This window comes from Oryctolagus cuniculus, chromosome 6, assembly GCF_964237555.1.
Source record: "Oryctolagus cuniculus chromosome 6, mOryCun1.1, whole genome shotgun sequence".
Lineage (NCBI taxonomy): Eukaryota > Metazoa > Chordata > Mammalia > Lagomorpha > Leporidae > Oryctolagus > Oryctolagus cuniculus.
In genome coordinates, this window is record NC_091437.1 from 160,137,970 (window position 1) to 160,162,271 (window position 24,302).

The 24,302-nt window shown below is 52.9% G+C and overlaps 1 protein-coding gene across 3 annotated transcripts in view; it reads right to left on the bottom strand.

Moving 5' to 3' along the window:
• Window positions 1–24,302, bottom strand: part of ZFAT (zinc finger and AT-hook domain containing) — a 205,903-nt gene that overhangs the window by 85,959 nt on the left and 95,642 nt on the right. For all 3 annotated transcript variants that reach the window (XM_070075863.1, XM_070075861.1, XM_070075862.1), the window contains exons 8-10: window positions 17,870–17,957; window positions 13,604–13,753; window positions 9,284–9,457 (exon numbers count right to left, since the gene is read on the bottom strand). In XM_070075863.1, the coding sequence (XP_069931964.1) occupies window positions 9,284–9,457; window positions 13,604–13,753; window positions 17,870–17,957 (412 nt within the window). The remainder of the gene's footprint in view (window positions 1–9,283; window positions 9,458–13,603; window positions 13,754–17,869; window positions 17,958–24,302) is intronic.

Sequence of the window (24,302 nt, forward strand, 5' to 3'; positions counted from 1 at the left end):
TTAATTTTCACACACCTGTTCAGTCTTAGGAATTATAAAAAATTAGGACTGTAACATACTGGTAAAATGGTAGCGTTTGATGCTCACTGAACTCAACAAACTGGTCAGTTTTAGTGATAAGAAAGGGAAGAGGCCCAGCGTGGTGGACAGTCTCAGGGGAACCGCTGCTTGTCCTCGGAGACAGGCTTTAACTTCTGCGAATGGCCAGAAGTCTTCTGGAGCCCAGTCTTGTCACTAAGGAGGATGAAAGAAGGCTGAGTCACACCACTTATGGAGAAACACTCTTCCATGGAAGGCATTCCAAAATTATCGCAAAACCACTGCCAAAGTGGAAAAAAGCTAACTTTGGGGACAAAGCTTCCTTGGCCACAAGCTGCAGCATTCAGAATCTCAGTTCTTAGAAAATTCCTCTTAATAGACCCAGAACTCCAAGTGGGAAAAGTCAAAATTATAGCAACCTAGAAGAATCTCACAAGCATCATGTTACAGGGAAAAACTAGAAACACAAGAAACATAGATTGTTTGAATCAATCTATATAAAGTTCAAAGACAAGAGTGGGAGTTTATCTATCTGGTGGTTGGGACGCCAGCATTGCACATCAGAATACCTGGGTGTGGCTCCGCCTCCTGACACCAGCTTCCCACCAATGTGCATTCCTGGGAAGCAGTGGTAATGGCTCAGGAAACTGGGCTCCTGTCACCCATGGTGGGAGAGCTAGACTGCACTTCCAGCACCTGGCTCCAGCCCCAGCCCAGCCCTGGCCTTTGTGGGCATTTGGGGAGTGAGTCTGCACCTGGGTGCTATGTGTGTGTGTGTCTCAAATTTTTAAAAATTCAAAAAAGAGCTCAAAAACAGGAAAAGCCAAGTTATGACACTGGAAGCCAGAGAAGTGGCTCCCTTCATGAAGAGAAAATGGGGAGTCATTGGGTGGGGCACCTCAGAGGGGCTGGCAACATGCTGCAGAGACACAGGTGTGCCTCCTTCGAAATACCTCATTGGGCTCTACCCTTACAAAGCTGTGTGTGTGTTACTTTAAAAGGCAGAAAGAGCTGGCGCTGCGGCTCACTAGGCTAATCCTCCACCTGAGGTGCTGGCACTCTGGGTTCTAGTCCCGGTCAGGGCGCCAGTTCTGTCCTGGTCGCTCCTCTTCCAATCCAGCTCTCTGCTGTGGCCCGGGAAGGCAGTGGAGGATGGCCCAAGTGCTTGGGCCCTGCACCCGCATGGAAGACCAGGAGGAAGCACCTGGCTCCTGGCTTCAGATCGGCACAGCGCACTGGCCGTGGCGGCCATTTGGGGGGTGAACCAACGGAAGGAAGACCTTTCTCTCTGTCTCTCTCTCTCACTAACTCTGCCTGTCAAAAAAAAAAAAAAAAAAAAAGAGGCAGAAAGAAAAATAACCCAACCACACAAAACAGGCCACCTGGCCCAGGCAGTTCCCAGGTGCTGGCATCAAATTCCTCCAGGAAAGCAAGACTCGTCCTGCAGACTAAGCGTCAGCAGATGCAGCAGGCTGCTGCCAGTGAGAGGGAATTCCCGCTCATCACGACGTGCCCTTGCTGTTAAAGGATCAGTTTATTTCAGTGCCGAAAAAAATGGAAACCCATGCATATGAGGGGTCTTTCAAAAAGCTCATGAAAATGTGTACATGAAAAACCTATACATGGATTTTTTTAAAAATTGCACCAAAATAAACCTTTATATTTTTCAAATTTATTTATTTATTTATTTGAGAGGTAGAGTTACAGACAGAGAGAGGGAAAGACAGAAAGGTCTTCCATTTGCTGGTTCACCCCCCAAATGGCTGCAAATGGCCGGAGCAGAGCTGATACAAAGCCAGGAGCTTCTTCTAGGCCTCTCATGTGGGTGCAGGGGCCCAAGGACTTGGGCCACCTTCCACTGCCTTCCCAGGCCATAAGCACAAAGCTGGACTGGAACAGAAGCAGCGGGACATGAACCAGAGCCTGTATAGGATGCTGGTGCCATAGGCAGAGGCTTAGCCTACTGTGCCACAGTGCAAGCCTCAAAACCTCTTTTAATTTCAGTTCTTCACAAACATTTTGAGGTATCTTCTGATTTCTGTTCATCTCTCAGAGGGTGTGGCACCATCTTTGCAGGATCTTTCCCCGTTTCCAATCTTTCCTTTGGAAAAAGTCTATTTCTTCGAACTCTCAGGCCACTGCCCAGTGGATATGACTGGCCAGTAGAGCAAGGCTGACCTATGACCTTTGGGGCACTGCCTTGGCCTGACAACCAGAAGTTGGCCGAAGTCAAGCATCAGCAAACAGTAATGAGAGCATGGGGTCTAGAGGCCGACAGTCCTGAGCTGTGCCCACTGCCTGGGCCACCCGCAAGTGCCTGCCTTGTTGGGGTGGGGAGAAGGCAAGAAAGGCTGGGCACTCCTGTAGCCCTGCATGGGGTCAGGTAGACAGAGGCACATCATACCCACGGCGGCAGGCTGGCCTGCCCACGGAAGCAAGCAGTGAACAGCAAGGTGGCAGAGGGGGCAGCCAGAGCACACGCCCTGCTGAGGATGGGCTCAGAAGCACAAAACCACACTCGTTTCCCTGAGCTTCTGAAAGGTTCAACACTCTAAGCCCCCTTCTCTGCCCACATTTGCTGGGTGGTGGACAGGCGCCCAGCCAAGGTCCCTGAAGCCCCACCTGGGGAAGGGCAGAAGGAGCACCTGCCGCCTCCTCTGCATCTCACGGTCCCCGCGTCTGCCTGATGAGCCTCCTGGGGACGACTCCCGCTGCCCAGCTGCTTTAAATAGAGTTCTACATAAAACAAAGGAGGAAAGGAGCCGTGGGAAAGCCTGCAACTGCCACCTTCGGCTTCTGGAATTTGGATTCCTTCGGAACACAGAGACAGCGATGGGAAGTGCTTTCCGACTTGGGGCAGCTTGTTCGAGGTACCTGTCAGATGAAAGCACGCCTGGCAAATCAAACTTTGTGTGTACCTCCAACTCGCAGGGGCACGGAGGTACTCAGAGAAGGTACACGATCTCAACTGTGATTAGCAGTAATATCCAGAGGCGTGAAATACCTCCTTGTGACTGTTTATCCAGCCTCACTGCAAAGGCGGTGTTTTGCATAAGTAAATTTTCAGCCGTCTTCAGAAAACTGACCTTATCCTTTTCTCAGAAAACTTTTACCCTTTCCAACTGCCATACTCTTTAAATACTAATGACTGCACTGTGCCTTCCTAATGAGAGAACATTTGAGAGAAGAGTGATTTGATCTTTCCTAGGTGATGTAGATGAATTGCTGCACTCCTTCTCACTCGGTGTTGTCTGGAGCTGTTGGCAATATGAGAACCCTGACCACTACAGAGATGGGTACATGAAGCAACAGCCCTTCCCGCAAGTCCACAGTGGCAGGATGACAATGACCCATAGAGATGTCCATCTCCTAACCCTTAGGACCTAGAAATGCCACCTTGCCTCATACAGGAACCTGAAACATTTCGCAGACATGATCGATGAAGGATGCTGAGATGGGAGACAACCCGGATCACCCAGTGGACCCAACGTAACTGCATGGGTCCTTAGAAGAGGAGGCAGGAGGAGCCGGCACTGGCGTAGCAGGCTAAGCGGTTGCCTGCAACGCCGGGATCCCATATGGATGCCGGTTCGTGTCCTGGCTGCTCCACTTCAATGCTGCTCCCTGCTCCTGTGCCTGTGAAAGCAGGGGAAGAGGCTCAAGTGCTTGGGAAACCTGGAGAAGGCTCCTGGCTTCAGCATGGCCAAGCCCTGGCTGGTGCGACCATTTGGGAAGTGAACCAGGACATGGGGGACCTTTTTCTCTCTCTGTCCCTCTCTCCCTCTCCCTCTCCCTCTGTAACTCTGCCTTACAAATAAGTAAATAAATAAATAATTTTTTAAAAAACAGAAAGGAAGAAAGGAAGGAAGGAGGCAGGAGGGTTGGAGCCAGAGGAGGAGACGTGATGGCAGCAAGGCCAGCAGGGCTGGAATGCTAGGCTGTGCATCAAGACGGGGAAACCAGCTCATAATAAAAAAAGGATTCAAAAGCTGCAAGGGGCGAACAAGGAGACTTCCCCTAAGTCTCCAGATGGAGCACAGCCCTGCTGACATCTCGGTTTTATACCACGGACCTCCAGAGCCAGAGCTTAATACGTTTGTGCTAAATTTGTGGGGACTTGCCACCGCAGCCACAGGAAATTCATGTCACAGAGAAGACGAGGATGTGGCTGCTCAAGGTGGCACAGACAGGAGGTGCCCCGACCTGGGCCCCCCCGCCTGACCCATGGTCTTCCCCCCCCATCTGCCCCGTCTCCTTTCCACAGAGCCCAGGAGAGGGACGCGCCTCACAGGGTGCGTGAGGGGTGTCTGCCGCAGGCATCCTGCGGAGCGGTGTCTTCACGGTCCCAGCATCTGTAGTAATCCGTGCAGCAGCATGTCAGAACAGAAGCAGCTCCAGCAATAAAAAACAGTTTCAGAAGTCTCTGTGCTGTAAAGGCTGGACTTGAAGCAACAGCAGACTTAGCACACGGTGACTGTAACTGGTTTATCCGTTTGGACACGAGGAGGATGGATCAGCCCGAGCTGTGGCAAGGCACCCGGAGCCAGATGAAGGGGTGGGGGAGAGCACGTTCACAGGGACCGGTGAAAGGGACGCCGCAGTGGTGGGCACCTGCACCCAGGCCCCTCCACTCCAGCGAGAGCTCAGGCAACAAAACCTACTCCACAGCTGAATCTGCATCAGTCCAAGCTAAACTGCTCAGGAAGCCGCACAGTTCATGTCACAGGAGGGGCTCCGTTACCCCGACTGGAGCTCGTGCTTTATAAAACTGGACCCCACCTGCAAAAGAGAACTCCTGAGCCTTGCCATCAGCCCCCAACGACAAGCACAGAAACGCACCTGCAGTCAGTGGCCCCTCTCCACCGCGGCCAAAGCCTTCCCCAGGAGCGTGAGGAAGCGTGCCAGGGTGCCGCAGAGACATCCGTCTCTGAGCCTTGAGAATGACCTGGGCAAGATCCCCCAGGCTGGTCGCTCGGGTGCCATTCTCTGTGGGCTTCTGGGTTCCCCAGAATCAGGTCTGTGGGATAAGGAGGGCTACCTGCCCTACGGTCATGTTGCTTTTTGGAGGGCAGGGGAGGAAGACAGAACAAAACTCCGTACTCACATCTCCCAGAATAGTCAGGGTGCACCCACGGGATCTCGCCTCGTAAACTGGAGAAGGGCGGGGTGGGGGAGCACCACTCCCTCGGCTCTCGGCTCTCTGCGGCTCTAATTATACCCAGCACAGGAGAATGTGAAGGCTCTGCAAGCCCTCTTTAGCTTAGACTCCAGCGCGTGCAGGTTGGCCTGGGGGAGGAGGAGCCCCCTAGGAGTCAGCACTGAACTTCAAATAGCATTCTACTTCGTGAGGAGAGAACTCCTGTGTGATGACACCACACAAAGGCTCTGCACGATACAACCTTCCCCACCTGCCACGGGTGGGCAGAATCTGGGGCGACCTACAGACTGCACGTCACGTGTGGGCCTTGTTTCATGTTACAAAAGGGGAAACGTGGTACAGCATGGCTTTTGCGTCTGATTCTCACATGCGCTGGCTTCTGTGCAAAGTGTTTGGCCAGTTCTGCACCAGTTCCTCCCTTTGTACGCACCGACGAGCAAACCTTCACCCAGAATGACCCAGCCTTTCTGTGGCACAGTAATGAGTTCCTCTGGGAAATGCAGATGCCACAAACAGAGATCCATCACGTTAAATAAGCCAATAAATGTGGAACATTAAATCCACAGGCAGGTGCGGGAGAGGATAATTGCTCAATTCTTTTATACTTCATTAAAGCATGCAAGAAGATTCATTTAACAGCGACTTCCTTGACCATATTTTTAAATATTTAATTCTCAAGCATTTGATGTAACACAATTATCTGAGAGACGAAATTGGGAAAATAATTGGCATTTTTGAGTACTGCTACATCACAAGCACTTTATGCTAGGCATTTTACTTTTTTTCCACTTAATTAGCAATAATTTATCAAGCACCTACTATGAGCTAGGTCTGTCCTGGGTGCTAAGGCTACAAAACCAATGGAGAAAAAAAAAAAAATCCCTGCTTGCAGAGCTTAGTAGAAAACCCAGAACATTCATTATTAGCAAGAAAATTGTCCAGGCCCTCAGAGAAAGACCAGCCAAGGAGAAAAGTGGGAGGAACTTTCAAACGGGCACAGTGCCTGGGGGAGGCATGCTGAGAGATGGCTGCACTAAAGCCCTGGAGGGCCAGACTGACGCATCCACTGAGACAGGAGGAGGCCAAGGGCTGTGGCAAAGGCTCTGAGATGGGTGTGCACCTGGCACACTGGAGGGGCAGGAAGGAGGCCGCAGGGCCCGCGAGGAGGTGAGTGGGGCTGGGAAGTTCACCCAGGCTGTGGCAGGTCTGGAGGAGGGTTCTGAACTCGGGGTTTCAAGGAGCTGCTACCCTGAGAAAGACCCAGGGCACAAGGGTAGACGCAGGGAGAGCAGTCAGGAGGCCACTGCAGGGAACGGCGGACAGAGATGACCATGGCTGCTGTGGGACCCAGCGAGAGGTGGGAGGAGACCGGACCCTGCTGAAGAGGGAACTCCAGGGATTCGGCTGGTGGACCCCTGGTGACCCTCTGAGAATGAGACCGACTGCCAGGACGGACCCGAGGTTTCTGATGCCAGTGACTGACACGGAGCTGCCTTGCAGAGATGGGAGTGCCCCAGGCCACATCTGCCTGCTTTTGTACAGGCGGGAGCTTAAGGCCGACTTTCACAGATTGCCAAGGTTTGTAAAAGCAAAAAAAGCAACAACAACAACGAGCAAGAAATAGAACACACAGAAGAAGTCGTCAAAACCTAACTATTCACCATCTCCTGTCAAAGTATGGTGATGCCGGGTGGTAAGAGGCGTGCTGTGGGGAGGAACAGGAGCTCAGGCGGGCCCTGCTAGGCGTAGGGCCCCTCAGACTCCCTGGGCAGACCCTGAGTGGCAGCCACGGACGCAGCACTGAGCCCGGGGGAGAGCACACGGCCAATGTCCCACCTGGGAGGCCTGTGACATGAACAGTGTTTGAGGCCTAGAGAGATCACCTGGGCTGTGAGTACGAGAGGAAAGCAGCCAGGGGCTGAGCCCCAGGCCTTCCAAGATGTAGGGATCAGAGACAAGGAGGACCCAGAAGAAGACGTGGGGAGGGGCAGCCAGAGAGCAGGAGGAAACCCGGGCAACGGTGGGGTGCGCCTTCCTGTCAGGGGGCCTCAGCCCCATTCCTGAGAGGCAGGACAGGCCCAGGGCGTCACACCGGCCGCACTCCTCTGATTAGACAGCACCCTGTCTGCTCTCTGCCCACCGCCCAGCCCACTGAACCAGGCGTGAGGCCAGCACACCCCTTACGGTCCCTGTGACACAGCTGCGGACACTCCAGACTCCCCTGGCTCAAGAGACAGATTCTCTACATGTCCGGAGGACTTGAGGGGGTACACAGGGGTCAGTGAGGCTCACTGTTTGTGGAGGTCACGGTTCATGAACAACCACACGGCCCCAGTGCCTTTACGGCCATCATAGCCACTGCCTGTTTTATTTTGATGATGGTTTTTTTAGAGAGCACCTGCTCAAGTTTTACAAGAGCTCAGCCGTAAGCTTCAACCCTGAACCCTGACGAATCCCAGCCAAGCATTCAGCTTTCCAATAAGTCCCTGAAGCTCAACCGAACCCTCCCCAAGCTGTGACCTTGCACCCACAACGTGACTGGTGCCCAGAACACTCTCACAGTAAGGGTGGGACTCAGTAGCTATACCGTGCCCTAAGTTCTGAAATTAAGTCACTGTTGAAATAACTTTGATTTATTTTTTTTTAAAGATTTTTTTTTATTTATTTGACAGGTAGAGTTACAGACAGTGAGAGAGAGAGAGAGAGAGAGAGAAAGGTCTTCCTTCCGTTGGTTCACCCCCCAAATGGCTGCTACAGCCGGCGCTGCACAGATCCAAAGCCAGGAGCTAGGTGCTTCTTCCTGGTCTCCCACGTGGGTGCAGGGCCCAAGCACTTGGGCCATCCTCCACTGCCTTCCTCAGCCACAGCAGAGAGCTGGACTGGACGAGAAGCAACCAGGACTAGAACCCGGTGCCCATTTGGGATGCCGGCACCACAGGCGGAGGATTAGCCAAGTGAGCCACGGCGCTGGGCCCAAAATAACTTTGATTTAAACACCCAATCCCGATTTTTGTATGTAACTGTGCTAAAACAACAGTAAATTTCTAAGCAAAGCTTGTCCATCTGATTCGTGGAGTAGGCACTGGTCCCTCCCACAGACAGGGTTTGTAAGTGAAGTGCAAAGCCGTGAAGCCCTTTCCTGGCTCAGAGAGCAAGCCTTCTCCTGTTCTACGCAGTGCACAGAGACAGCCCTTCCCAGACACTGGGCCCACCTCGGGCTCATCCTCCTGCCCAGGGTCCCGGCACGTCCGTCACTGCACCTGTGTTCCCCTGGCCATCAGGGTCCTCAGCTTTGCAGAACTGTTATCCACAGACCCTGCCTTCGCGGATGACACACAGTGGATCCAAAGGAAATAAGAAACCCGTGAACTGTCCCTTATCAGGCTCAAATCTGCCTGGGTGCTGTTTGTCTTCTATTGCTTTTTACATTTTTAAAAGATTTATCTATTTATTTGAAAAGAGAGATCTTTCATCCACTGGTTCACTCCCCAAATGGCAGCAACAGCCAGGGTTGGGCTAGGCTGAAGCCAGGAGCCAGGAACTCCATCCAGGTCTCCCACATGGTGGCAGGGGCCAAGCACTCAGGTCCTCTGCTGCTTCCCCAGGGCATCAGCAGGGAGCTGGATAGGAAGTGCAGCAGCCAGGACTCTGAATGGTGCTCCTGTGTGAGGCCAGCATTGCAGGAAGTGGATTAGCCTGCTGTGCCACGCCAGCCCCCCACCATTGTTCATATTTTAGGCTGAGCCCCACTTTGGACTGCACACAGGGGGCAGCCTGGATGACACGTCAAGCCGGGTGTGACCAAGGTTGCCCCTCACAGTCCTCAGGCTGGGGAGAAACTTCTGGAAGCAAGGATGCCCAGCTCCCTGCAGCAGTGTCCCTCTCTGTGCCCCAGCCCCCACATGCTCGGACAGTGACCGCCCAACCCCACTAGTGCTGGGAGCCACAGGCTGCCCCAGGACTGAGCACGGGCGGGAGGAAGACGGGCTAGGACTCCACTGCCCTTGTGTCAGTTCTGAAAGACACACAGTGGCTTCCGCCCCGGGAACTCCAGCTTCCCACCACGCACGGAGCCTGGCCACTCACCATCAGCCGTGTGCAGGAGCTTGTGACTTTTCAGCGTCCCTTTCGACTTGAATTTCTTGCCACACATGTCGCACAGGTGGGTCTTCTCAGTGCTGTGACGATTCATGTGAGCCTTGAGGTTGCTCTTGCTACGAGTTGCGTATTCACACAAGGAACATTTGAAGGGCTTCACACCTACCGGGGGACACACATATGCCATTCTGTAAATATGGACATTGACGCGTACAGACTCCAAGAGAGCAGACAAACAACGCGAAGTGTCTGTCTGGATGAAAGAGTGCACCTGCTGGTCCCCAACATGCCACATCCATTCCCGTGCCTGGCACCTACCCAGCTGCTCCCTCCGTCTGGGAGGCTCCTCCAGCCTGGGTCTCCCAGGTGCCTCCACCTGCAGCCTTCTCTGACCTTCCCAAGTGGCTCTCCCCAGTTCCCTGCCAGCGCTCCCAAGTCCCGTAACTCAGCTGGCTGGAGTGGGCAGTGCCGGTTACAGTGAGCTCTTCCCGTCCGCCTCTCCTGATGCTCTGGGAACTCCTTGAGGACAGAGGCCCTGAGCAACTTTCAGGGCACACGGTCATTACATTCAATAAACTGCATTAAACTTAACAAATTAAAGGCGCCAAGGGCCTCTGCAAAAACCAATGGGATCAGGCACCCAGGATCAGATGTGAAAGCCTGCTTGACTTCATAAAACAAAGCTTTACCGTGCTGGCAGTTGTTGGGCTAGGGACTGAGACCACGGCAGCGTATTGGCATGCAACTCATCTTGCGTTCAGCAAATCCCTACTGAGGGTTAATCCTGGACCTGAGATAGCTGGTGCCCACCTCCACATCCACTGGGAGCCACAGACAAGCAAACAGGCTGTGATGTGCTATGGGGACGACAGAGGGGTCCACGAATCTGAACACAGGGACGTATCAGACAATTCTTAATGAACCAAGCACTTGCACCTGCTATCCACACTGCATCTGGCTCCACACCTGAGGAAACCAGGGCTTTAAAGAGGCTGTGGATGCATCCTGGGGCTCAGAGCTCAGGTGCACACATCAGCCCAACACACTTTGTGGCCTGTGCAAAGCACAGCCCTGGGCTGGGTTTCTGGAGAGCAAAGTGATGTAATCTAACCACAAGCACCACCAGCCTTTGTGACCATGAACCAGTTCCCATGTTTGTCAAGAGATGGGACCAACAGCCACCTCCCAAGGAACCTTCTGGACCCCGTGACCCCTGTTCTGGGCTGCTCATTAATAACACACTCTCCTGAAAGCAGGGCTGTGGCCTGGAGTGAGCTCACATTACTGCACTGTGTGCTGCCCACCAGGTGTTTCAACACCAGGTCAAAGCTGCAGACGGCTCAGGACTCTGCCTACCATGGAGAAGCCGCACAGACCACAATGGCGGGACACGGCTCAGGGACGCCGACTCTCCACACATCATATCAGTGTCTGAACGGCTGAACTCTGCTCAGCTACTGCACGGCCAGGTGCCCTTCTAGAAGGCTCACAGACCTCAAGAATGCTCCCCATCCTGGAGAAGCCAAATTCCTAACTTCTGTTCCTGCTGTGCCTGCAAGGAGACGCGCCAAGCACAGCTACCCAGGGCTTGAAGGAGTATCTCCACTCACGGCTTCCCCTCCCACTGGCCGGCTGTGCCGCCGTGCAGAGTCGCCCGACGGTTCTGCAGCCCCGCACTCTCCGGTCACGTGTGCTGAGGGAGCCGGAGGGAGACTCTGGTGCAGACAGGCCAGGTGTCCAAACTCTGGACTGTCCTCAGCTCGGCGCTGGCCCACCACAGGGCCCTGAGACACCATCTACTCCAAGTTCTCTCACTCCCACCCACCGAGACCCACTTCTGACCCACCCTCTTGCTCTCCATGGGACCTGCAGCAGAGTTCAGATCCCCTGAGGGACACACGTCACGTGTAAGCCAAACTTCTACACAGACAGCCTATATGACAACAGCGACAACTCTGCGTTTCTTTTTCTCTTGATTTTTTTTAATCTCTGCTTCTTTAGTTCCCTGTTCTACTTTGAGAGTATGCAGAGGGCAGGAAGTGTTACGGTGCAGAGATCAACCCCAAGGGCCCCAAACACTGCCCTGGGAGTACAGACCTGCTTTTTCGACTTGCAGGGCCTCATCAAAGAAACTCATAGGTGAACATCTGTCACCATCCTGAAGTTGTTTAAAATGCTGGGATATTTTCACACACATTGCGCGTCATCACATGTAACAGTTATTAATTTACAGACATGTCGTGTGTCATCACATGTAATGGTTATTAATTTAGACACGTCACGTGTCATCACATGTAACAGTTATTAATTTACAGACACATCGCCTGTCATCACATGTAACAGTTATTAATTTACAAACACATCACATGTCATCACATGTAACAGTTATTAATTTACAGACACATCACACGTCATCACATGCAACATTAATTTACAGACACGTCACGCGTCATCACATGTAACAGTTATTAACTTACAGACACGTCACACATCATCACATGTAACAGTTATTAATTTACAGACACATCGCATGTCATCACATGTAACAGTTATTAATTTACAGACACATCACACGTCATCACATGCAACATTAATTTACAGACACATCACGCGTCATCACATGTAACAGTTATTAACTTACAGACACGTCACACATCATCACATGTAACAGTTATTAATTTACAGACACATCGCATGTCATCACATGTAACAGTTATTAATTTACAAACACATCACATGTCATCACATGTAACAGTTATTAATTTACAGACACATCGCATGTCATCACATGTAACAGTTATTAATTTACATGAATTATCTCATCCATCCTTGCAGCACATCCCAAAGTAGCTCACAGTCCTAGTTCATAGGTAAGTAAACTGAGTTTAGACAAACTGGATTCTTTGTCCCATCCCACAGCTCTGAAGTGGTGAGGGCAGGATTTGAACCCAGCCCTCTGTCCCTCCAGAGCCTGGAGTCTCTCACGTGAGCACAACCACACAGCCTGATGCCTTTAGACCCCTAGAGTCTTCAGCAACCTGGGCTCCGTGCGCCTCCATCGGGGTCGGCTCCCCGTGCCTCCCGTGGGCGCCAAAACCTGCCCTCCAGGCACATGCGTGTGCCTCCACCTCCTTTGCCAAGCAAACTGCGGCTACGGATGCCTCAACGTCGTGACAGGAACTAACAGGTGCACACACACCTGCTGCATGCTTCCCGATGTCAGCGCGGCCGGTGGAGAAGGGACAGGGAGCGGCATGGGTCCGGATCCCTACCCGCTACTGCTAGCTGTGTGACCCTGGCCTGTCACCTCATAGGTAAAACGAGGTCACAGCACCTACCTCTAAGGTAAATCAGAGAATGGGGGTGAAGCACTGAGCTCACTGCCTGGCAGCCGGTTGAGTTCAATAAATGCTGGGAACCCAAGAAGCCATCTCCTGACCTAGGCGTCGGTCTCAGCACCTCTGCCTTCGCCAGGGTCCTGCTCTATGGGATACCCTTCCTTTCACTGAGCTGGGGGGTCTCTCCTAACAGCTCCCTCCCTGGGGCCTGGGGACAGATCACTTTCGTCCCTGTCACGGAAAACTCCCACGCCTCCATCCTTGTCTCCTCAGCTGATTTTCCCGTCTGCAGCGCTCCAGGCTCCCAGCCAGCAGAAAGGGGCTCACTGCAGAGGTGCGGAGGGGCTTTTCCTGGCCCCGCAGGTCCCACCCTCATTCTGGGCACGAGGGGTGAGGAGCAGAGAGTGGGAGGAGGGCTCATTCCTATCTGGGGGAGAAGATGAGGTGGGGCCTGCTGCCTGCAGCACAGCATAGACTCCCAACTGCCCAGAGTCCCAGGGAGCAGCCCTCACCAACGCCGCACATGCAAGCCCCTGTTCCTCCTCCCACTCCACTTTCCACCCTCTGACTCCTCCCCAACGTGGCTGAAGACACCGTGGGGACTGGGGGATCCTGCTGCCCTCCTCACCTTCACCCAGTTGTGAGCCACCAGGTCCTCAATGCCTGCCATAGGCAGTGCACCGTGGCAGGCACAGGGGTTTCCCATTCTCGGACCCGTGCTTGCTGCTCCCTGATGGCATGATAACTACGAGGGCCTGAGGAAGGGCACACCTGCACCCACTGCCAGTGCAGTCATGAAGTCCTGATCTAAACCACCCCACCGCCGCCAGCCGGCTGATGGGCACGCCTCTGTGTTCTAAAGAAACGGCAGGGGACAGGAGGACACGGCTTCCTCCAGGAGCACTCTGCAGATGTGGTCCAGCGGCACAGGAGTCAAAGGGGAGCTCCGTGTGCAAAGGCCAGCACTCACCTTCGTGAGCCCAGATGTGGCGCTGAAGGTCTGAGCCGTTCTTCATGAAGTAGAAATCACAGTACGGGCACTTCATGGCTCTCTTTCCAATCAGCCCTTTCAGCTGAACCCTCCTCCCGAGGACCTCGGAAATGGTGCTCATGGAGACCTCTGGAAGAAAGGCAGGGGCAATCACAGGGGCCAAGGACCCCGTGCACGCTCCGCACAGACAGACCTCGGGATGGCGCCGATGGGTGAGCCTCATGCTAGCTTTACTTTGCCACGGGCACGGTAAGCAGTCAAAACCTCCATTTCAGAGCAGGCAAAGGGAGAGAAAGTTGTGAAGTGTGGACATAGCTTTCCTCATGGGCACTGTCTACCTCCCAGAAAAACCACTGTCAGAACTTGCCTGTGCCTACAGACTTCCAGTTTAAGCCACCAGAGATCAGAGATGGGACAGAGCACCCCCTTGACTTGCATCCTCTTAAAGGTCTCCCCTGGCCTGTTTTAATAAAAACCAGGAGGAGGAGAAAGCTAGGCGGCAGCAGCAATGTAAGGACAGGTAGAGGCCAGTTAAACGCTGCTTTACAGCGATCTGCCACCAAGGAGGCCCAGCAAGCCAGCCCCCTGCCTTGCTTTTCCATGTGGAAAGTCAGGGATTCAGCAGAAGTCAGCTTGTGAAGAGCTCTGGCAGCTCTGCCAGCCAGGAGCTGGGTCACCAGAAACAGACCTGCTCTGGAGTCGAAGGACTCCCAGGTCAGAGCCGCAGGCCTTGTTGGCTCTAAGCTGCAAGGCCCTTCACTCGGCTCAGCTTCCAAAGTAACCACCACTGTAGAGCGGATGGCCAAGTAGGGGCAGCAACATTGCAGGCAGAACTGAGTATTAACTAACCAATGTTTTCCTTTTAGAGATGCCACCTGCCTCTCTCTGAGCCAGCTCTCCTCCCAAGGCCAGCTAGGTAATGGAAGTCAACAGGGTGCCTCCCTGAAGAGGTTCACACCTCCCTTAGGATGTCTCTTCCCGTACCCCATGTGAAGAGGTAGACAGGTCAGGGCCTCACACCTGGCCAGGCCTTAAAGCCCACCTGATTATTATCAGGCCCCTTCTGTCAGTTTCTATTTGCCTCTCAATGGGAAAACTTGCTTGTGGTTTAGACAGCATCTTTCTTAGGTCCTCTCTGTCCTTTGTTTTAGATCCTGGAAGTTTCGACTGCTTGTTAGATTTATTTTCTCCAGACGTGAAACAGTGAAATTCTAGGTGACCATGCACATAAAACCTCGGATGGAAGCAGTTTCGGCAAGCTGGCACTGCATCCCCCTGGATACTCCTGCTGGAACCCTGTCTAGACCCCCTTCCCAGTGAAGCAGCCACAGAGATCATCACCCAGTCCCCTAACAGATGTTAGGGACCATTCTTCTGCAGGTGGGATGTGAGGAGACAGATGGGTTAATAGGGAGTAAGGGTGGTCTTAGCGGAATTTGGGGTGTAGAATGCTTGCTTCCCTCCCAAAAGGTTATCTTTATCTTTAGCAAGAACAAAATGTCTGCCCTCCTTCCTTAGGGATCTCCAAATTCATCATGAGAATAGCAAGGGAGTGGTGATCACAGTTTACTGTGAAAGCAAGTTATCTATTGCACCCTTTTGGATGGCTTTTTGTTTTATCATAAGCAAGCTGTAAATCAGGTCTTCTGATGGGTTCTGTCCCCACCCAGTAACTGGACGTCAGTCTGATTGTCAAGTTTTTTTTTCTTCAAAACTGTACTTAAAATCCCCAGTGCTTGGGGCTGGCACTATGGCATGGCGGGTAAAGCTGCGGCCTGCAGTGCCAGCATCCCATATGGGCGCTGGTTTGAGTCCCGGCTGCTCCACTTCCAATCTAGCTCTCTGCTACGGCCTGGGAAAGCAGTGGAAGACGGCCCAAGTGGAAGACCTGTTAGAAGCTCCAGGCTCTTGGCTTCGGATCAGTTCAGCTCTGGCCATTGCGGCCAACTGGGGAGTGAACCAGCAGATGGAACACCTCTCTCTCTCTCTCTGCCTCTTGTTCTCTCTTTGTATAACTCTAATTTTCAAATAAATAAATAAATCATAAAAAAACAGTGCCATGGGGTCCTTTGGGTTTTTTCCTCTCTTGGAGCCCCCCCCCCCCCATGCCACTCTGGTTGGAGGTCTTTGACTCTAATAAATCTTGCTTTTAAAAAGAAAGAAAGAGAGAGAGAGAGAGAGGGAGGGAGGGAGGGGGAGGGAGGGAGGGAAGAAAAAAGAAGAAGAAAAAAAAAGAGGTGAGCCTCAGGGGATCACAGGTAGGATTTTTGCCTAAAATGCTGCACCAGCATTGAATTAAGTCCCAAGTCCCAACAGCCGTTAATGTAAAAGATGGGGGGGGAGTGGGGGAGTGGAGAAACAGTACTGCCAGTGATCAGGCAAACACAGACTACGGGAGGGGAAGCTCGGTCTCTTCCCCCCAGGCAACGTCACGGGGGAAATCCCAGGGAGGTGCACCTTACACACATGGAGGGACACCACCACTCAACAGAAATGCCGGGACTCAGCCAACCGACAAAGGAGAAACCACCCTGGTCAAAGGGAACGCTGTGAGTGGGTGGGCCCGAGGGAGGGGCGAGGAGTTCTTGCTGACCCTGCTTGTTTCACTGGTAGCACGCTGGTCATCCTGACAAACACCTGAACAGGGGCAGAGGCATTCTCAAGTTTTCTCAGTTGGGGCAACTAGAGGACGTCTTGGATACATTTTGAAATGTTCTACAAAAAAAGAAACTATGTGGTAGATGCATGAAATGAGTGTCAAAACGTAGATAACTGTTTGGCTGAGTTATGGATAAATGGGAAGAGTCCATATATATTTTTTCCAAGTTTTTTTTTTTTTTTTTTTTTGACAGGCAGAGTGGACAGTGAGAGAGAGACAGAGAGAAAGGTCTTCCTTTTGCCACTGGTTCACCCTCCAGTGGCTGCCGAGGCCGGCAAGCTGCGGCCGGCGCACTGCGCTGATCTGATGGCAGGAACCAGGTACTTATCCTGGTCTCCCATGGGGTGCAGGGCCCAAGCAGTTGGGCCATCCTCCACTGCACTCCCTGGCCACAGCAGAGAGCTGGCCTGGAAGAGGGGCAACCGGGACAGAATCCGGCGCCCTGACCGGGACTAGAACCCGGGGTGCCGGCGCCGCTAGGCGGAGGATTAGCCTAGTGAGCTGCGGCGCCGGCCACCAAGTATTTTCATGTTCTGGATTTTCCATAGCAAAAGAGTGCCTTCCATCTGTCTATAGGCAAGGACTGGCCATTGTAAGTGACTATCCCCAGCTCCCATTGGGCCAGTGGCCACTTAGGACACAGGTGAACACAGAGGGTCAGAACCAGGCCCTGACAGAACCACACAGGCTCCAACAACTCCCAGACAAAACACTGCTCATCCCTTTGGATTTATTCCTTACCATTTATAATCAACGTGTCAGTTCACGACACCAAGAGCAGACACAGAAATAAAGGAAAAGAGAAAGGAGGCATGAACAAAGACAGAGGTCCCTGCAGCCTTTTTCTTACTTACAGAACACAGCACCCATGTCTGTTCTCGCAGGCACCATGAATGTGGCCCTGGGGAGCTGGGGGACCCTCATCCGGGCTGAGAACCACAGAAGCCTACCAAGGGCAGGGCTCTGAGAGGGAACTTAAAGAATGTACAGAAATGAACAAGGCAGAACAGGAGGGAAACTGTCTCAGGCAACAAGAACAGAAGGGATAAGGCATAGATGCCCAGGTGGCTGGTGCGTCCACCCCCCAGGCAGTGTGGGATGCGAAGGGACCGCAGAGACAGTCGCCCCAACTCTGGAGGCTCCTCCGTCTGCAGGGGAGCCAGCACCCCTTGTAAACCACCACTCTGAGTTAACACAAACTTATCATAAGGGCAAAGCATAAGACAAAGAAAGATCTAAGTCAGACCCATACCGTCCATGACCACTCAAAAAAAAAAAAAAAAAAGCCACTCAAAGTTCACAGTGAAAAAAGGAAGGGGAGGTCACCAAGACTGCAGGGCAGGCAGAGAAAGCTGCATCTAAAGACAACAAGGTAACATGAAACCATTAGAGAACTCCCCAGCTGTAACAGAGACAACAGCTAGCCCCACTGTACCCAAGCACCCCTCCCCCGCTGTAATAGAGACAACAGCTAGCCTCCCTGTACCCAAGCACCCATCCGTCTTCACAACTGATCTACAGTGCTGTGTCCTAAAATAAACATAAGCATTTCAAATTATTTTCCCATTGTAAATGTTGGACCTTACCAGGATGGTTGGTCTTGATGTGTGACTTTATCAATCGGTCTTCTGAAAAAGACTTTTCACACACAGGGCAAGAATAACTCCTTTTGTCCTTAACAGAAAGAGAACATCATCAATTGATTATCTCATTTAAATCTAGACTCTATAGAAAAATGTCCATCACTGTTATTATCATCATAATTCTCACATCATTACCATCACCACCATCATCATCCTCATCATCCTCATCATCCTCACCACAACCAACACTATCACCATCATCGTCAGCATCACCACCACCACCACCACCATCACTGCTATCAACATCATCACCCTCACCAACACCACTACCACCATTGTCATGACCACCACCATCAGCATTGCCAACATCACTGTCACCACCACTATCATGGTCGTCACCACCACCATCATCACAATTACTGCACTGTCACCACACACTCATCAAGTCCAACATACTTATTTACAGCTCCCACCTGGCCCTGCACAGCCTGGAAGGGTGGGGTTTAGAGGTGAGAGTCCTGTGGAGGTGGCAATGGGCCAGGCTCAAACCCAAGGTCAACAGTGTACCCTGCAGACCAGTACTTCTCTATGGCCAATGGCTCATTTTATCCTCTAGCACTCAATGCATGGCTTGCATGGGAATCCATGTAGGTTATTTTATTGAGATAACCACTCACAAAAGATAGGCACTGTTCATACTTGTGTTACAAACTGAGAAACTGAGACCTGAAGGCATGAGCTGGGTTTAAATGCAACCTACAGATCACACCCATAAAAGAAAGGGACACAGCCTGTGCCACCCCCTTTCGTCCATCCATGTGGAAGTATTGGCAGAAAAACAAAGAAAATACCCTGCAGGTGGCAAAAGAGTGAGCTAACCTGGCAGAGAAGAGGTGCCGAAACCGGTTCTGACTTTGACATAAGAGAAGAAATCATTCCTATCTTGAAAGGAAGGAAGGGAGAGTGGGAGGGAGGGAGGAGAAATGAAGGTGATGAGCCCAAGGCCCAAGAGGAAGAGCCTGCTTCGGACTGCAGAGTGCAGGTGCCCACCCAGGGTGCCTCCTCCCCTCCGGGACCCAAGTGCCCCCAAGGCTGTGGGAGGGGGTTCACCTGCGCTGCTGCTAGCAACACAAGCAGGTCACCAGGCTCACACTCTCCATGAGGGAGATGCTCTCGCTCACCTCCCTGTTCTCTGAGCTCACCTGACGGTGATTTCTCCAGGGTTAGAGGAGGACACAGGTTGAACTGTGTCCCTTGACAGACCACTGTTTGGAGTCCTAAACCCTAGGACCTCAATATGGGACCTCATTTGGAGACAGGGTCTTCACAGATGCAGTCTGGTGAAAGCGTGATCACTGGGGTGGGCACTGGCCCAGAAAGACTGGTGTCCTACGCAAAAGAGGACCTGGACACACGCACACAGAGAGGACCGGTGTGAGGATGGAGGCAGCGAGGGTGACGCATCTGCAACCCTCCAGAGGCTTGGGGGTAGTGGTGGTGGCGGTGGGGAGCAGGTCTCCCTGAGCCTCGAGGGAAGCAGCCCTGCCATGCCTTGGTCCCAGACTCCCCCTCTCCAGAACTGTGAGACCATCAGCGCCTGCTGCTGGACCCCCAGGGTTGTCCCAAGTCCACCTCTTACTGAGATTCAAAATCTGGTGGGAGGGACTCTGCTTGCCCAGACGGACACAACCTGCAGGCGCCGCATGTTTGGAGGATGCTAACACGGTCCACACTCCGCGAATCTCTAGGAGTGCTGACTTCTGCCAGGGGGCTCAGTGAGGCGCACATGCTTTCCATGCCTTCTGGAGGTGAGCCCAGCTCCCACTGCCCGTGGCACAGTCTGCCCCTCCCTCTAAACAATGACACCACAACAGCCATCGCTTCTGAAGCACCTCTTGCATGCAGGTGCTTTCCACATCACACCTTGTGGGGCCTTCGGGAACACACAGAGGGCAGAGCTGTGCATCCAAACTGGGCCATGGCACCAGAGCCCCCGCTCTTGTGTGACAGTGACCAGTGCTGTCTCAGGGCTCTGAACACCTCGGCTGAATTCTGGGGAGCTGGGAGACTCTGGGCAGGTGATTTAAACATTCGTTGCCTCAATTTTATCATCTCTAAAATGGAAATTAAAACTATCTCCTTGGGGCTGGCATTGTGGTGCAGCAGGTTAAGCTACCGCTTGCAATACTGGCATCAAAGGTCAGAGTGCCAGTTCAAACCCCAGCTGTTCCACTACTTTTTTTTTTTTTTGACAGACAGAGTGGACAGTGAGAGAGAGAGAGAGAGACAGAGAGAAAGGTCTTCCTTTTGCCGTTGGTTCACCCTCCAATGGCCACTGCGGCTGGTGCACTGCGCCGATCTGAAGCCAGGAGCCAGGTGCTTCCCCTGGTCTCCCATGCAGGTGCAGGGCCCAAGCACTTGGGCCATCCTCCACTGCCTTCCCAGGCCACAGCAGAGAGCTGGACAGGAAGAGGAGCAACAGGGAGAGAATCCGGCGCCCCGACTGGGACTAGAACCCGGTGTGCTGGCATCGCAGGCGGAGGATTAGCCTAGTGAGCTGCGGCACCAGCCCATCAGCTGTTCCACTTCCAATCAGCTTCCTGCTGGTGAGACTGGATGGGCAGTGGGATGATAGCCCAAGTTCTTGGGCCCCTGAGACCCACATGGGGAACCAGTATGGAGTACCAGGCTCCAGGTTCAGCCTGCCTAAGTCCTGACTGTTGCAGTCATTTGGGGAGTGAAACAGTGGATGGAGAATCAGTCAATCAATCAATCAATCTCTCTCCCCTAAATAAATCTTTTTTTAAGATTTATTTATTTATTTATTTATTTGAAAGTCAGAGTTACACACAGAGAGAAGGAGAGGCGGGCGGGGGGGGGGGGGGGGTCTTCCATATACTGGTTCATTCCCCAACTGGCTGTAACGAATGCAGCTGTACAGATCCAAAGCCAGGAGCCAAGAGCTTCTTCCAGGTCTTCCATGCAGGTGCAGAGGCCCAAGGACTTGAGCCATCTTCTACTGCTTTCCTAGGCCATAGCAGAGAGCTAGGTCAGAAGTGGAACAGCCAGGATTCGAACTGGCACTCACATGGGATGCTGGCACTGCAGGCAACGGCTTTACCCACTACGCAACAGCACCGGCCCCCTAAATAAATCTTAAAAAAAATAGAAGCAAAACAACAATAACTGAATCACCTGCCTCCTCCATCCCACGCAAGAGTGCTCAGAGAAAAGCTTGGACTACAGCGAGTGCCCGGCCCACCTGGAGCCTCTGAAGGGGTCTTGGAGCCGTGGGCTCCCACAGCAGCCCAAACTCTAGCTGTTCCCTAGGCTAAGGCGCCTCGCAGCTCCACAGGAAGCTGGGGATGAGTGCCCCCACCTCACTGTGGACTGGCTGCAGGCCGCTGTAGACCACCTCCCCAGGGCCAGTGCTCCTGCAGCACGCTCAGGAAAGGCGCATTTTTATATTCGAAACAAAACTCAAGCCCCTCCCACAAGGTCTGGATGCATTTCCCAGCACTGTCCTGGCTGTCTGGCCAGGCAATGCCGCAGACGTCCCCTGGCTCCATCACAGGCCTAGAGCTTCTCCACGGGCCTCATGCTCGCACTGCCACTTTGCAGACACCCAGGGGAGGCCTCCATGGCCCCTGGTGCCCTGGTCATCAGAGCGGGTGGAGGCATTCCCATGGGATCGGACAGGGTTTCCAGTGATCCCCCCGCCCCGCCCCTGTGAGCCCCTGCTATTGTTTTTTTTTCTTTGAATCTCTGATAGTCCGAAAGCGATTTCTCTCTGAGCTTACCGGGGCCCTTGTTTCAGACTCCTTTGAAGATTGCCAGAAGGACACAGGCGGAGCGAGAGGGCGTGGAGGAGGGGAGAACTCCTAGATGCATTTGCCTCTCTTACAAACCCTCAGTACCCTGCTGCAGATGAAAACCTGAACTGACGTGGCAAACTTAAAAGAGTGGCGGTTGAAAGAGTTCCCAGGACACGCGGGAGCGTGAGAGCTGTAGCTGTGACAGCAGGAGAGCCCAGCCCTGGAAGTCTGTTTGCTCCAACACAAACTGCCTTCAAAGCAGCCAGGGCACTTTGAAAAGAGGGAGGTGTCAGCAGGAGGCGGCAGCCACGACTGGGGGCGCAGGGGCTCAGGGCCTGGCTCTTGGCTACAGGCAACCCCACAGGCTGTTCTCATGGGGGGGAAGTCAAACGCCACCCCCCACCAAATGATGCCACCGTTGCATGAGTGAGTGCACCTATGAAATATCTCTCATAGAGGCACAGAAATAAAGGTGGGTCGCACCCTGAACAATGTCTCAGGCAGAAGGACCATGGTGATGGCATCTGCTTTCACCCGTGGGTTCGCTCCCCTGGTGTTACAAGGCCCCTGGGACCACCAGGCCCTGCGTCAAGAGGAAGGTGGGAGACGCTTGAACTCATGGAGGGAGATGTGACCGGCACGCAGCCTTGGAAGCCAGGGAAGCTGGTGCCCCCATCGGTGACGGATGTGAGCAAGTCAGCAAAGAGCCAGCGCGGGCGCCATTCAGGGTTTCAGCTCCGGAAGTTCTTGCCCAGGGCAGATGGTTCTGTTTTACCAGGCCTCTTCCATGGAGAATCTTGGTTCTAACCAAAACAAAGCTGCTCTCCACCCAGGAGGGTCTCACAGCCCCGGGTCTCCTGCCCCGTAAATAAATGCCCACAGCCACACAACACCAAGCGGTTCTGTGATAAAGAAAAGTCCACGTTCTCATGGTCTTTGGAAAGGAAAAATGTTGTGTTCATCACTTCAGTTAAGTAACATTTTTCCTCTACTTAAAAAAAAAAAATAACATTGATCAGGTTTAACTACTTATTTCCTCTACTTTCTCTGCACTTTGTTGACAATACATTGTTCTAGCTTATTTTCAGAAAGTATACATAAGACTGACTCAATATGTTATCCACTATAGCCAAAAGTTGACTATGGACCTTTCAAAAGCGGAAGCCAAGAATTTTAATTGCTTGTTGAGAAACCATCAGGCCCGGGATGGATGCTCCAGTGCCACGGTTCCTCTTCTCCTTGGAGGAGGAGCAGGAGGAAGAGGGAGGAGGAATGACTGATGACGGACAGGTCTCCCTGTGTGCCTGGCGCCGTGCTTTGGCCCTTACAAACATCCCCTCGCAGAGCTCCCATGGCTCCCCGGAAGTGGGGACGGCTGCCCCATTTCCAGGTGAGGGGACTGGCGAGGTCAGCTGGCAACACCACTTCTCAGAATGCAACCCCAGAGGTGCCTTCTCCCCAGCTCAAGCCGTCACCACTACAGTACCCTAGTGCTGCGTACCCCTGGGGTCTTTTGAAAAGGAACACAAGTCAGAGACAGCACAAACTGTCATGTCACTGGCACCCCCACGCTCCACGTCCTGCTGCTTCACACACTGCTGTCGGGGGAACTTGCTTAGTAACATCCCCGGATCCCACCTCAAATTCTGGTGGAGGCAGGGCGTCCAGGACTCTCATTCATTACAAGGTCACTCGGACTGAGGAGGTCTCAGACCGCATCACAGACTCACGACACCACCCCGGAGAGGCACACACTGTCACGGAAAATTACACACGGAACAAAAGCCTCAGAAAACCACTGTGGCTCAGCGGGTGAGGCCATCACCTGCAGTGTCGGCATCCCATGTGGGCGCTGGTTCACATCCCAGCTGCTCCACTTCCAATCCAGCTCTCTGCTGTGGCCTGGGAAAGCAGAAGAAGATGGCCCAAGTGCTTGGGCTCCTGCGCCCGCATGGGAGACCCAGAAGAAACTCCTGGCTCTTGGCTTCAGATTGGCCCAGTCCTGGCCATTGAGGTCATTTGGGGAAGTGAATCAGCAGATGGAAGACCTTTCTCTCTCTGCATGTGCGTCTGCCTCTTTGTAACTCTTCCTTCTAAATAAATAACCTTTAAATTTTTTTTTTTTATGTTTTTGAAAGGCAGAGTAACAGAGAGAAACTAGAGAAAGATCTTCCAGCCATCAGTTCATTGTTTCACCCCACAAAATGCCAGTAATAGCCAGGCCTAAGGCAGGAGCCTGAAACTCCATCTGGACCTCCCACGGGTGGCAGAGACCCAGGGACTCCAGTCGTCATCTGCCGCCCTGGAGCATAAGCAGGAAGCTGGAGAAGCAGGTGGGACTCGACCCCTGGCACTCGGATATGGGATGCAGGTTTCCCAAGCAGCAGCTCGACCCACCGTGCCCCCATGTACAGGTTTTCTGATTCAGGGCTCACAGCTCGGAGAAGCAGGGCAGAGTGCTTTGTGTCCACTTTACAGATGAGGAAACAGAGGCTCAGGGAGGCCAAGCAGTTTACCCAAAATCCCAGAGACAGATACGGGATCTGAACTCAAACCCCACAGAATGCAAAGCCCCCTTCCACTCGACTGAAATCCTATGTTCTCAGTGTTTCTCGTCACGG